We start from the raw sequence: 14,181 nt of genomic DNA, 5'->3' as shown, positions 1-14,181 counted from the left end.
TTAAGGACCTGGATGGAACCGTAATCAACCGGTTCGGGTTTCGAACGAACTAGGCCTATTTATTCCGGCCTGGTCCGTTTTGGACCGGAATGGACCGGTTATTATACATCGTTTTTTAACATCTTGTTTTTGTTTGTGTGCTCTCCTATTTTACACCTAGAATTTATAAATTACAAGTTTTATACCTAATTTTTTTAGAAACTTAAACATAAAATATAAAATTTTCACTTAAATAATAAGAAAATACAATTTTCGGACCGGAAACCCGGAATCAACAAAATGTTAGGACCGAATTGAAGACCGCCATATTCCAACGATTAGGTTTGGTCCCGGCCTGGTTTCCGGTCTCGATCTTTTTTGCACACCCTTATGTACAATCACTACAAAATAATCGCTACGAATAAGCTATTTATTTTCTTGTAGTGTTCAAAAGAGAGAAGAATAATAACCCTTTCTTTTGAGGGAATAATATTCGTCAAAGAAGCAGAAGAGTTATTATAAACTTAAAAAAAAAAAAAAAAAGCGCACAAGAAACAAAGATTAAAGCTTTCCATCGGTAAGAACCGATGGAAGCCCCTCCAAAAGTCAACAGCAGATGCCAGGGTTTTAGTGAGAGGAGAGAGAGAGGCTTGGGTTTTTTTTCAATACATACCTTCATATGGTTAATTAAGTTGAACTCATTTGTAGATACTCTCTTAATTAACACTCTCGGGATTTCAGCATGATGAAGTCAAATAATCTTTGTTAGGGTAATCAATTTTGATGAGGCATTTGATCCATGTAGCTAGCTTAGACCAAATTCGAATAATACTAGACTCACTTTTTAATACGTAGTATAAATTATAGGTCTATATAAAATCTCTCATGATTTTATGCATAGACCCGTGTTAGAGGAAAATTCGACCATATACAAATTCAACATGATCTTACCCTAAAATCAACTGTTAAATAATGGTGGAGCACGCACTATCCTACAAACTTATTTGTTAAACTTTGATGTGTGTTACGTTCTTGCACTAAACTTAAGAATGATATAGCTTTTGGCACTTATAAGAGGCTAAGAGCCATGCATGGTGCTATTTTATCAGAGGACTTATCTAAGTTGAGTGTCATATAATACAAGCAAAGCTTAGCTTTTTTGGTTGTGAACTTTTTTGGTTGTGAACTCGTTATTCGTGTTGTTTGTTGCTTTATTTATCTAAGTGACACCTAATATTCTATATACTTTTTTTGAGAGAGAATATTCTGCTACGTATATATATAGTTGTATAGTTTTCCCTTCCATTTTAAATACTTGTTTCATTTCTTCATGCGTGGAGAAATTAGAGAAAATAATAAAATATAGAGGTAGTGGGGTAGAAGGAAGAATATATATATATAAAAAAAAAAAAAAAAAAAAAAAAAAAAAAAAATACACTTTATTAATCCCAACTTTGGCCCATTTTCACTTGTGTTTTCTTTCTTCAATCCAAAAACCAGCAACCTGCTGAAAAGGTTAATTATTTTTTTTAATTTTTTAATATGCCACGTGTCAAGCATTAAGTGGTCTAAAAATGAAAAAAAAAAAAAAAAAAAAAAAAAACCAACAAGCCCCTCCCTAAATCCCTTTACCAGCTCCCAACGCGAACCTCCCTCCTTCCCTGCCAAGGATTTCGGCACCTCCACCAAATGAGCCGCCTCCTTGAACCAACCACCCCCAGCGACCCGTCTCCACCACCGGCCGACCCCCGCTGCAACCTTCCCCTCCCTAAACCCGAACCCCGACCCGCTGCAACCCTAACCTTCTTATTATATCCGCTGCAACACTCAGAAAATTCATCAAAAATCACTCAATCCTCAGATGAAGAGAAAGTCGGGAAACGATAATCGATGATATCCTTCAACGACGATGCGATGTTTGATTTGGAGTGGTTTTCGATTGGTTTAGGGTGACGTGGGTTTCGATTTTAGGTTGAAATCGAGTGGGTTTAGGGTGGGGGTTCGACTTTGGGGTGGTTTCGAGGGCGGGGCTGGGTAAGGGGGGTATTCCGGTCAAAGTGTTGTGGGAGGAGGGTTGTTTCAGCGGTGGGGTAAGAGGAGGAGTGGTGGTCGGAGAGGCTAAGGTTGGGTAATGGGGTGGCTGTTATGGCTGAGTTTAATTTTTCTTTTCTTTTTTTTAAAAAAAAAAATATTGTGAACCACTCATATGTTGACACGTGTCAAGTAACCTACAATAGTAGGTTGTTGACTTTTGTTGACCGGTTTGGGATTGTTGGAAGAAAACAGAGTTGAAAGTTGGGATTATTGCAGAATAATCAAAAGTTGCGATTTTTCAAAGTAAATTGGCCAAAGTTAGGATTATTAAAGTGTATTTTTCCAAAAAAAAAATTATAAAAGCAAAAGTAGTTGAGAGAATTGAAAGAGCGAGAATATGAAAAAAAAAAAAAAAAAAACTTCGTATAACTTATGTTGGGTCAACTATGTGAAAGAAATAAATTATACTTCGTATATTGTAAAAGGTTTTCAAATAAGAAAATGAAGCAAGTATTTAAAAATGGCCAAAAAGTAAAGTAAAGCAAGTATTTAAAAACAGATGGAGTATTAGTTAATTAGTTAATTAAGAATGCTAAACTCCGTTACACTGTCAAGTCAAAAAATACCGTTACACTAGCTTAGCTAAATTGGTGTTTGTTGTGCAGCAAATTTGTCTGCACTCCCACAACAATGTATAGAGGCGAGTATTGGATTCTCCTCTTTAATATCGTCTCTTGAGTCTTGACAGTTGCTGCTTCTTGGGATGTCGGTTTACAATTGTTTTGGAAGATTTGGTCAAACACTTTTACAGTACTTTTAGAACCATTCATACACGTGGAAGGTAAGGAGCAACAACAAAATTAGTGAACTAGTTCAATGCAATCTCCATCCAACATACACATGTTTTACATCCGCGTTATTCTTTTGATATGCTCATGTGTATAATTTATGTGTTGGAGACCGGAGAGTGTTAGATGATTTCGTAATCAAAGAGCATCAACAACAATGAGAATATCGTCTTAGCTAGTGTAGAAATAAATTATCATAAACTCACCTCACTTCACCTCATCTCAAAGCGCGTTTTATTCATGACAATACTACATGTAGCATATCATACTAAAGAAAGTGCTACTATTACTCTCATATGGATACTACTTCTTCAAATAGGCCCTACCAAATTGAAAGTTGGTGTCTCAATTTTCCGGAAATTAGAGAAATGGTTGAAACTACTTGGAAGATCGGGTTTCATGGTTCGTATATGTTCCAACTCTCTAGGAAACTAAGTATGGTAAGAAAAAATCTCCAATATTGGTGCTTGGAAAATAAGAAGAGTTGGGGTATAAATTGGAGGAAAACAACGAATGAACTTCGAAGCACGGGTTTGAATATTGGCTCGGTACAAGAAGGGGATGGTTATATTCACCTAATTAATCATCGTATTTCGGAGGACAAGTTAAGTTTTGATTTTTGGAAGCAAAGAATGAAATCAAATTGGGTCAGGTTTGGGGATTGCCCAACAACTCTAATGTATAGAAGAGTGAAACAGCGACAATTGAGCAATGAAATTTTAACTTTGAAGGATGATAATAGTAATTGGGTAGATAGACATGGAGAAGAAATTGATCTTTTGCTAAGACGAATGGATATTCCCTCTATCTCATTGGAAGATAGGCAATGGCTTGACAAGCCCTTCACTGACCAAGAAATCAAGAAGGCGATGTTCAATATGCATAAGTCAAAATCTCCAGGGCCGGATGGGTTCACGACTGACTTCTTTCATATATACTGGAAGGAGGTAGGACAATTGGTGACAGAGAGTGTGCACCAATTTTTGAGATCTGGTAACATGTTGAAAGATTGGAATCAATCTCTCCTAGTCCTAATTCCAAAGGTCAAAGTTCCGGAAGTGGCTAATCATTTCAGGCCGATCAGTTTATGCAACACAATATACAAATGTATCTCAAAGTGCCTCGCCAATAGGATCAAGGTAATTCTTCCAAATCTGATTTCCGAATATCAACAGGCTTTTGTTCCAGGGAGATACATGGAGGACAACGTCCTACTAAGTCATGAGCTTATGCACCTTATAAACTCGAGAAAGGGCTCGAACTACATTGCAGTAAAGATTGATATGTCAAAGGCATACGACAGGGTAGACTGGACTTTTCTTCTCAAGGTGTTACAGGCATATGGTTTCTCTAGCCACTGGATCAGGATGGTATCGCAATGCATCTCGACAGTAAGTTTCAAGGCAATTATAAATAGGAAAGTCTCAGGTCATTTTTCTCCTAATTGTGGGCTGAGGCAAGGGGATCCTTTATCCCCATACCTGTTCATTTTCTGTATGGATATCCTTTCGAGAATGCTAACTCTAGCAGAGGAAATAAATCAATTTAAGGGCTTAAAGGTTTCAAGAAGGTCCCCTTCGATTTCGCATCTTTTCGATGCCATGCTTTTCTTTAAAGCAACAGAGGAGTCGTGCAACTGCATCAGAGATATCCTTCACAGGTTTGGTAGTGCTTCGGGCCAACAGTTGAATCTGCAGAAATCCTTTGTCAAGTTCTCTCCAGGCTTTGATTTAAGCTCCCGAGTGTCTCTAAAAAGGATTCTCTCGATGGATGAAACAGACAATATGGGGATTCACCTAGGAGCGCCAATCGACATTAAAGGGAAGAAAAGCTCAGCTTTTCAATTTTTGGTTGACAAGGTGTCAGAGAAGCTGGTCTCTTGGGCAACTTTAAGCATTTCTCAAGCTGCCAAGCTAATTCTGATTAATACAGTCTTGGTAAGTATTTCAGCCCATGTCATGAAGTGCCTAAAACTGCCGCAAGGAATTGCAAACAAAATTGATTCCCTTATAGCAAGGTTTTGGTGGTCAAATAAAGGAAATAAGGGTATGCATTGGGTGAACAGAGCAACAATTCAACTTCCTAAGAGTATGGGAGGTCTGGGCATTCGAGGTATATCAGACCTAAATGATGCCTTGTTATTCAAGCAAGCTACTCGGGTGCACCTCAATCCACAACTTCTGCTTTCAAGAGTGCATAGAGGTTTTCAACCTTGTGGGATTTGTAATTTATCGAAGCCTTATAAAAGGGTAGGGTGCCCCTCAATGGGAAGGGCAGGTCTGCAAAAAGTAACTGACGTCTTCAAGAGAGGGTTTGCTTGGAAAGTAGGGAATGGGGAAAGCATCAAGGCTATTGGAATGCCCTGGGTCAATGGAGAGGTACCTGTTGCCAATTCAAGTCAAACATTGGGAGACTCTTTAAGATGGAAGGTTAAAGATTTTATTGATAAGGATCTGGCGGCTTGGAAGGTGGGAAAAGTTAGGGAGTGTTTTGACTGGAATAGTGCAAGAGCAATTCTTGCAATGGAGCTTCCATGCTCTATGGATGATGATTTCCTATATTGGAAATACCACCCGTCAGGTAAATTTACCGTCAAAACAGGCTACTACTTCCTTATGAAAGAACAAGGAAATGAAAAGCTTACCCTTTCACTAGATGAGCAGAGATTTATAAAGCTTATCTGGAGAATGCATATACAACCCAAATGGAAAGTGTTTATTTGGAGGGTTTTTAATGATGGTATTGCAGTAAAAGGAAATCTGGCTAGAAGAGGTATACAAGTAGAGGAGACTTGTGAGTTTTGTGGGATGGAGGAAGAAGATAGCCAGCATCTTTTTAGACTATGTTCGCTAGCAAAGGAGGTCTGGGAGGAAAGCTCCCTGGCAATTTGCTCTGATTCTACTGGGTTTGACTCTTTGAGAAGGTGGATCCAGCACTATATCCTGCTGTTTTATAGCGAGGATGGTCAGTATGGTACCCGTAGCATTAAATTTATAGCTACCTTGTGGGGCCTATGGAAGACAAGGAATGCTCGAAACTTCAATGGGGCCAATGGGGGAGGAAGCCTTGCCTCGGAATTTATCAACCTGGCAATGCGTGATCATGACAACTATGTCCAAAGGGATGAGACAAGTAATAACAATAGGGATCACAATGTGGAAGATCCCTACATTCCCCCGGGTTTCAACACTGTGCAATTAGGAAAGGAAATGAATGGTTATGACAGTTTCATTGTGGGAGTGGATGGCTCGTGGGACAAAGGGACTACAAGGGCAGGAATCGGTTGGGCAGTCATGGGAAGTATCCAAGGTAATGAGGATAGTGAGGGAGGCAAACATGGTGTAGCTACCTCGGCTTTACATTGCGAGGCCTGGGCTTGCCTCGAAGCAATGAAATGGGCTAGAGCGAAAGGTAAACATGGAATTCTCATCCTATCGGACTCAACTGTGCTAATTAACAACCTTCAAGAAGAATCAGGTAGAGAGGTTTCGATAACTTGGATGGTAAAGGAAATAAGGAAAGTGGGAGCCATGTTTCAAAGGTGCACAATCCTAAAAGTACAAAGGGACCAAGTACAAAGGGCAGACGAAATCGCTAGAAAATGTCGTCTTACCCTTTCAAGCTATGTCTAATTTGCTATGCGTTGTATTTTGCTATTGTCAAAAAAAAAAAAAAAAAAATTACCTGTACACAAATTAAAGTATTGAGCCTCACCCAATACTTGGGAGACGGAACCACAATAAACCCAGCCAATTCAATGTCTTCAGCAAGAAACGGTTGAAGAATATATATCTCTCAAGTATCACCACACGTAAGTGTCCCAAATTGATTGAAGAAGAGATTTATAAGATTAAATTAAGGGGCTACTCCTTCTATAATCATATGGTTTTGGAATGGAGCCTTTATTAGACTTGTGAAGTGAACTTTCTTTCTTAATTTACGGGTGCGGCCCAGACCTCTATTTAACATAAATCATAAGATCTTTTCTTATTACACGTAAGTTATTGCCAGTTTATCTCAATTAGTCTTGATACTTCAATTAAATTAATACTCCGTAACTCATAATTTCAGCCATTTTTTTAGGCTAGTTTCTTGTGGTATTCATTCAATCATTCATGAGGACCTTTCTTCATCCTTATCATCATCTTTCTTTTTCTTTTTTTTTTTTTGTTAAAAGACTAGTACGTGTTTCTTGAAAAATTTAATGTATTCCTATAACTTTTGACTACCACAATTATATTTTTTAAAATAGACGGCTGAGATTTTGAGTTTTGATTTATTTTTAATTAGTAATACACTTGTCTATGTTGATGATGTCATCACGAGTCACATGTTGACCAGCCGAAAAATTAAACCAACCAAAATCCTTCTTCACATCCTCACACGGCTTATAAGGCCCTTTCTCATAACATTTGTCTTAAAAGGTCCTTATTCACAAAGTCGACCTTTTAAAAGATCCTTTTTCACTAATTTTTCTAAATTTTTTTCCGCCTAAATGCAAGGATGATGTCATTTTTTTTTTTGAGTTACCATATTTAAAAATGTTGAAATTTGAATATTAGAAGGTTCTTCATTACAACTATAACATACTCCGTATCAATTTATCTTTTAAAAATAAAACAATTGTAAATAGTACACTAATAAATGGACTCTTACATTGAAATACTAGTATGTATTAGACGACGTTAAATCGGTATTATATCATAATTTTGATGAAAATCTAAAACTACAAAATTACAAATATTATTGTACAAGATTCATAATTCTTATTTATAATAGTTTAAAAAAAAAACAAAAAAAAAAACAAAAACAAACGGGTTCTAACCTAGTTGTTTATAATACAAATATTTTTTTAAAAAAAAAAAAGTTATAGGGAGTATCATTACAGTGTATAAACAGGTATCTTTTTAATTGAACCAACGTGAATTAATTACGGAATCTACCCAAATGCCACTAGCATCCAAATCAATAAACTTCTACACAATACAACTAAATTAAACATGTAAGCGACACTTTACCAAAGATTAAGCTAGACAACATTTTCAATGTTTCAAGTTCAATTTTTATGGCAACTCTTGCACATTCATATTAACGGTAAAATAGTAATTCCTCCATTCTTTTTAGTTGACACAGTTTGATTTTTGCATTATTTACGAATTACACTTTGACTAGCTTTTGTGATTTATAACTAAAATAAAACATAAAGTCACGTGGGATAGATCTTATTCGAACCTTCTCAATTTATATATTACGGAGTATATATTAATATCCAATTTTAAAATTTTACAATGTTGATTCCTTAAAGATCGACATTAACCATTAAATTGTATATGAGAAGGGTGATAAAAAAAAAAAATTGTGTCAACTAAAAAAGAACAGAGGAAGTATATGCGTAGTATAAGATATATCAATAGTGCCAAACCTTAAATGTTTCATGTGTATGTAAATGTACAACACGATGGCAACAAATTGATCACGAGCCGAGGTCACCAATTGAGCCACTTATTATTTATTACTCGTATAAGCTATATATATATCTAATACGTAGTATAATCCTAACTAAGTGCAAAAGGTACGTACTCTTGCAGGAAAAAAAAAAAAAAACAAAAACAAAAAAATCAACTCCTAATTCATCCTAATAATCTAAGGATTCTTTCCGTCCCCTCTATCTATTAGGTCAGCTAGGCCTCGGAATCGACTCTGCTGGGGTGGTAGGAAGAAAAACCGGTGCAAACGAGGTGGTGGCAATGGGGGGTAGAGGGCATAACATCTGTGTGATTGTTGGCATTGGTTGTGCACCAACAATTGCATTATTAGGAGTCATAGTTGCACCACCCAATTGTACGTACGGCCTCATCATCATCGGCATATATGTTGCAGGTACGTATGCAGCTTGTTGGAAGTGTCTCATTCCTCTCCATGTCAACATTGTCTGTGTCAAATTAATAGGCTACGTAAGATAATGTACACGACCTTATATTTTGTATGCAAACTGTTAGAGGACCAATTCAACCAAAAGCTTAAGCTCATGGTTGAAGCCCAGGAATATGTTTTATACTCTATCACTAGCTCCCCCTCACATGAAAGACCCTTTGGGCTTGAAATGTGAATGCAATACAGGCCTACCCATACCTGGTGCGAATTAATTCCACTTTGTCACGCTGGCTCTGATACCATGTTAGAGGATCAATTCAACCAAAAGCTTAAGCTGATATATTTTATACTCTATCACAAACGGAGATATAATGAAAATCAAAGTAATATAAAAGTGAAGAAAATAATGCAAAGAAAATTTTATATTAACTCTGTTTCATATTATTTGCAACGATTAGACATTTTTCCTCTCTAGTTTATGTCCAATTGTTGCAAATAATATGAAATAGAAGTAATATATGATGATTTTAATTACCTCAATTTGATGTTTCATGGAATTGATGTAGTCAATTGCATCGTTAAGAATGGATGCATGGTTTCTCTGCAATAGGTCATGATGATTAAAAAAAAAAAAAGACAAGTTAAATTAATACCCGAAATTAAATAAATTCTATTGTCTCATGTTGAAAAAAAGAGGAGTGATTAACTTGCAAGTTACAACTTACAAGTCTAGTTAGATAGATAGATACATTACTTCAATCTACCTATTACTATACCAATTGGTTTAATGATAGAACCCTACGACTTGTGTGTGGTCTAATTAGATCATATCTACCTCCGATATGGGCTTGATTTAGCATCGTGAACATATATCATTACATACTTAAAGTTTGAACTTGTAGCGTAACGTGAAGTATGAAATAATTAGGTTACCTTATTATCAGGTTTTGGGATTAGTTTCTGCAGAGCTTGTAACTTCTCATTGATTTGCCTCCGTTTCCTTCTTTGATCCCTATTTCGTTTCTGTTTATAACAAAAAAACACACACACACACACACACAAAAAAAAAAAAAAAAAAAAAAAACAAAAAAAAGTTGCTGCATCAGATTTAATTCAAGATGTTCCAATTTTCCTATAAAATTAGTAGAGAAATAGGAGTTGAACAACCATTTAATTTATAAATATAAGTGAAGATATCTGCTGAACCACATGATGTAACAAAGGCGGGCCTTAAGCCTTAAGGTGTACCCTTAATAATAAGGCCCTGGCCTTATGCCCAATAAAAAGTTGAACAAGGGTCAAGGGTACGGTGGATCGATCATGGTCCGATTCACTTACCAAGTCAAGACAAATGTATTACTCCCTCGATCCTTCCTAGCTTGTCTCATTTTAGATCGGTGTTTGATAATCAAAAGTTATTAAGATTAGGATTTTTGTCAGAAACTACCTAATAAAACTCAGATTAAAAAAAAAGTTGCAATAAACTATCTAATTAAAGGTTAAATGTTGTAAAAACTACTTGATAAAAGGTAGAATGTTTTGATATACTACCTATGTCGGATTTCCACAGTTGACCAACCTTAAAACATCCCCAAAACCACCTTTTTCATCCACAAAACCCATGCAACCTGCTTGAAATAACCTCCACCACGCTGAAACCACCACCTCTAACCCCAAAAACCACCATCCCAATTCCCAAAGCATGAAAATACTCTTACCAGCTCAGAATTATCCTCTAACCACTTCGAAAATAACCTAGCACTTTGAAAACCAACCCCCGCGATGGTTTCGAGTGTGTTTTGAGGTGGCCAACACCGTAAACTTAGGTTAATTTTGAAAATTCGACCAAAGGTAGTATTTTACAACATTTTACCTTTTATTAGGCTGTTTCTCACAACATTTTTTTAATTAGGTAGGTTCTCACAAAATTCTCACAAAAACTTAGGTTTTATTGAGTAGTTTATGACAAAAACCCTCAAGTCAATTGTAGTGGCAACTTTCAAAAAGGTTGTCAACTAAGATGGTCAGATAAGGAAAATGAATATATAGATTAATGTAGAATAGAGATCAAGAGAGTTATTTTAAATATTATTTTTTTTATTAAAAAAAAAAAAACTTTGTAAAAATAATCACATAAAAAATGAACTAACCAATTCAAGTGATGCACGCTGAATTTCAAAGATAAGTTGAGAGGAGCATAGCTTGATGTAGACTAGCTTTTAATCTTGTTATTCATCATACATGTGCACAAATGCTTTCTATTCTTCAATACAAATGTAAGTAATTTAAGTTAAAATTATAAATACAAAGAAAGTTGATCAAGAAAGAGCTAAAATTGTATAATGTCTCACCTTAGAAATCTTCTTTGTAGCTTTATGATGGAGATGATCATTACTAGGTGAACGTCTTTGTTCAGTTTCCATAACTAGCTCTTTTCCTTTCGATTTGTCAACACAATCAGCTTTTTCTAAGAGTTTTGCTTCCTGTAACGTAGCACATTACAAATTTACAATTCAAAATTACTTGCATATACTTCGTAAGATGAAGGGTCTATTGGGCTGAAACCCCGTCCCTCACGAATCAACTTGAAAGTTAGACACTTTAGGAACATGTCACGTGTCTAATTAAGGGTTTAAGGTCTTGTTTAATAAAAAGCTTTTTAAAGAGCTTTTAACTTATTTTGCCCAATTAGATTTTTGACCAATTAGAAAAGCTGATTTTGGTGTTTGGTAAATAACTTATTAAAAGAGTTTTTTTGGCTCAAAAAGCTCTTTTAGAAAAAAACTCATTATAAGAACTTTTTAAAATTAGCTTATTAAACAATTAGATTTTTGTCTCTTAAATACACCAAAAACAACTATGTCCTCAAAAAAAAATACACCAAAAACAACTAACAAATAAAAGCTATTTACCAAACACTTTTACACCATCGACTAATTATAACCTGCTAGTCAAACCAGCTAATATAACCCGATAGTCAAATCGGTTAATATAATCAATTATATTAGTCAGCTACCAGCTAATTACCAAACAAGACCTAAATGTCATGTGTTTAAAATTTGAATATATATGTGTTACATAGTATCATGAATGTCCACTAATACAAATTTTATTTTTTAAAAACCAGTTAAATATATTTGTAACATTTTGACAATTTGCTAATATAAAGTTCAAACTTCAAAAATCTTGAATTGGTGCAAGGAAAAAAAAAAAACATACGTCATTGCATACCTCAATTGGCAAATGAACACCATCCAGTTGATGTTCCTCAACAATACATGGTGGTAACGTGTATTTTTGAAGTTCGAGTTCGGAAATTAATAGGAAGAGATCATCATCAGGCAATAGTAAACCTTCTTCATCAACATTGCTTTGATCAACAAGAAGGTCGTCAACAAATTGATCTTCCTCCCTACGAAGATCACCAATAATGTCGTCGTCCTCAACACGAGCCACGACCTTGTCCTTTGTAACGATCTCTACATTCGCAAAATCAGCTCTAGGATTAAGAGAAGATGATGAATTATTCATAGCAATTGTGCTGTTAGTTCCCCAAACGCATGGCATTTGTTCACTCATATTATGACTTGTATCACTATTGTGAGAAATTAAAAAAATTATAAAAAAAAATGACACGGAAAAATAAAAATTTGACAACTGAAATGATCATGTATAAATAGTCCTATAGAATAGAAATATGAAATGGGTCGGTCCAATTATTGCTTGATTTTAAAGGGTCTGTCTTATTCTAGGAAAGCGGCTTATGTACATTTATAAAAAAAAATTAAAAAAAAAAAACATATTGTATAAACATAAAAAAATAAACTTCGTCATTTAGTAACATAATTTTATGGCCCATAAGAAATTTATTTGCCATAAGCCCAAAAAAGCACAAGCCAATCTTATTGCAGCCTAGGAATCAGACAATCCGCACATACTTCCTTGTTAAGTTGTTAAAAATATTTTAGTACATGGCAGATTTGAGAAGCGAATCCATGTTAAGGAACTATAACATTTTTATTTTTTTCTTCTCTCTCTCTCTCTCTGACGTATATGGATGCAAAAAATTTATTATACACAGATATGTATAGGAGATAAGTAGACCGCGTGTGACGAAGTAGAACTTGGTCTTCTGGTTAAGATTCAGCCTATTAATCTTAAGGGTCTGTTCACTTCAGCTTAATTTCAGTTCATTTCGCTTTAATTCAACTCCAATCAGTTCAATTCAATTCACTTCAGCTCCTAATTTCATTCTCTCATAAATTCATTTCAACTCTATTAAGTTCAGTTCAGTTTATTTCAGTTCAGCTTTAATCAGTTCAGTTTATCTCCAATCAGTTCAGTTTAGCTCCAATCAGTTCAGTTCATCTCAATTCAATAAATGTGAACAAACCCTAATATTAGGGGTATAATATTTACTAATGGAAAATTTGATAGAGTAAAGAAATCCAGTCGAAAAAAAACTCAAAACTTTGATTAGATTTATATTAACACCCTCTTTCTTTCATATGACTATATGAGCGAGCCTACCTTTTCTTACATTTGTACATGTTAGCTAAGACAAATAATAGATTGAGATATATAGCTTTATATATAAAACCATGAGAATTTTCAATGGGCCTTATGATACACGAATTCTTCATTTAGGGGTCTACATTTTCGTTTTCATTTCAGTTTTTAAAACTCAAAAAGCCGTTTTTAAAACTGCGGAATAAAACATAAACTTGCATGATTAAAGCTAAAAAAAATGTTATGCACAAAGATTCATATCATTTTCGACATTAAATCTCTTAAATAAAGACCAAATTTTGTTCTTACTCTTTGTATATCACTTCTAGTAAGCAAACACATACGCAGAATTCTCTAAAATCAAAAGGGAAGGTTTAACCAGGCCACCTGAGCTATCCGATCCGTGATAGATTAAACATTTACCAAAAAAAATCAATACTTGACATATCTCTTTTATTAACAAATCTCTATTATAAATTTATAACATAACTTATTCAAGTAACTAAAACAACAACATATCGTACGTGAGCCAATGCGTGAGCTTTATGTACAAACAAACAACTACTTAAAATTAAATTAAATGGAATTTTGTCAGAGAAAAATGGAATTTAAATTTAAATGGTCTAGATACCAACGAGGCAACGAATGTGATGATGATATACATGAAGTTATTATTTAGGTTGGTGCACAAGCACAACTGCATAATAAGTCCAAACCCCATGCATCTTGGAGGATACCTTCTGAAAATCTGTAACCTTTTTTTTTCAGCCATATATTAAATAAAATGCATGAATTAATTTGGCATTAACAAAGGTAACAGAGAACGTCACTTTGAAATAAAACTTGGAAATTGAAGCAAAATACTCCATATAAAAATGTTAGGAAATAAAGGTGTAATTGTGTTTAATTAGGGTCTGTTCTCATTGACTGAACTCAG

At 34.9% G+C, this 14,181-nt stretch overlaps 2 protein-coding genes across 2 annotated transcripts; one reads left to right on the top strand and one right to left on the bottom strand.

The window, feature by feature from the left end:
- Window positions 1-3,538: 3,538 nt before the first annotated feature.
- On the top strand, window positions 3,539-6,493 carry LOC145632529 (uncharacterized). Its single transcript, XM_081684898.1, has one exon. It carries the CDS (start codon window positions 3,539-3,541, stop codon window positions 6,491-6,493), a length of 2,955 nt encoding a protein of 984 aa, XP_081541024.1.
- A 1,773-nt stretch (window positions 6,494-8,266) lies between these two features.
- Window positions 8,267-12,683, bottom strand: LOC145630306 (uncharacterized). The gene is made up of 5 exons (XM_081682557.1): window positions 11,967-12,683; window positions 11,087-11,218; window positions 9,669-9,758; window positions 9,271-9,336; window positions 8,267-8,793 (listed from the first exon to the last, which is right to left on the bottom strand). The coding sequence occupies exons 1-5, from the start codon at window positions 12,312-12,314 to the stop codon at window positions 8,539-8,541; spliced, it is 891 nt and encodes a 296-aa protein (XP_081538683.1). The 5' UTR covers window positions 12,315-12,683; the 3' UTR covers window positions 8,267-8,538.
- Window positions 12,684-14,181: the final 1,498 nt, after the last annotated feature.

Source organism: Chenopodium album, chromosome 5 (assembly GCF_948465745.1).
Source record: "Chenopodium album chromosome 5, dcCheAlbu1.1, whole genome shotgun sequence".
NCBI classification, from domain to species: Eukaryota; Viridiplantae; Streptophyta; class Magnoliopsida; order Caryophyllales; family Amaranthaceae; genus Chenopodium; species Chenopodium album.
The sequence above is the reverse complement of the archived record's forward strand: the minus strand, read 5'-3'. Positions and strand labels throughout refer to the sequence as shown.

What these genes read in the sequence shown, in the direction of transcription:
- LOC145630306 (XM_081682557.1), bottom strand. Translation starts at nt 12,314, where the DNA reads ATGAGTGAACAAATGCCATGCGTTTGGGGAACTAACAGCACAATTGCT. An exon ending in GTGTTCATTTGCCAATTGAG is followed by an intron (nt 11,219 to 11,966) that starts GTATGCAATGAC and finishes GCTACGTTACAG; the next exon opens with GAAGCAAAACTCTTAGAAAA. An exon ending in TCCCAAAACCTGATAATAAG is followed by an intron (nt 9,337 to 9,668) that starts GTAACCTAATTA and finishes GACCTATTGCAG; the next exon opens with AGAAACCATGCATCCATTCT.
- LOC145632529 (XM_081684898.1), top strand. Translation starts at nt 3,539, where the DNA reads ATGTATAGAAGAGTGAAACAGCGACAATTGAGCAATGAAATTTTAACT.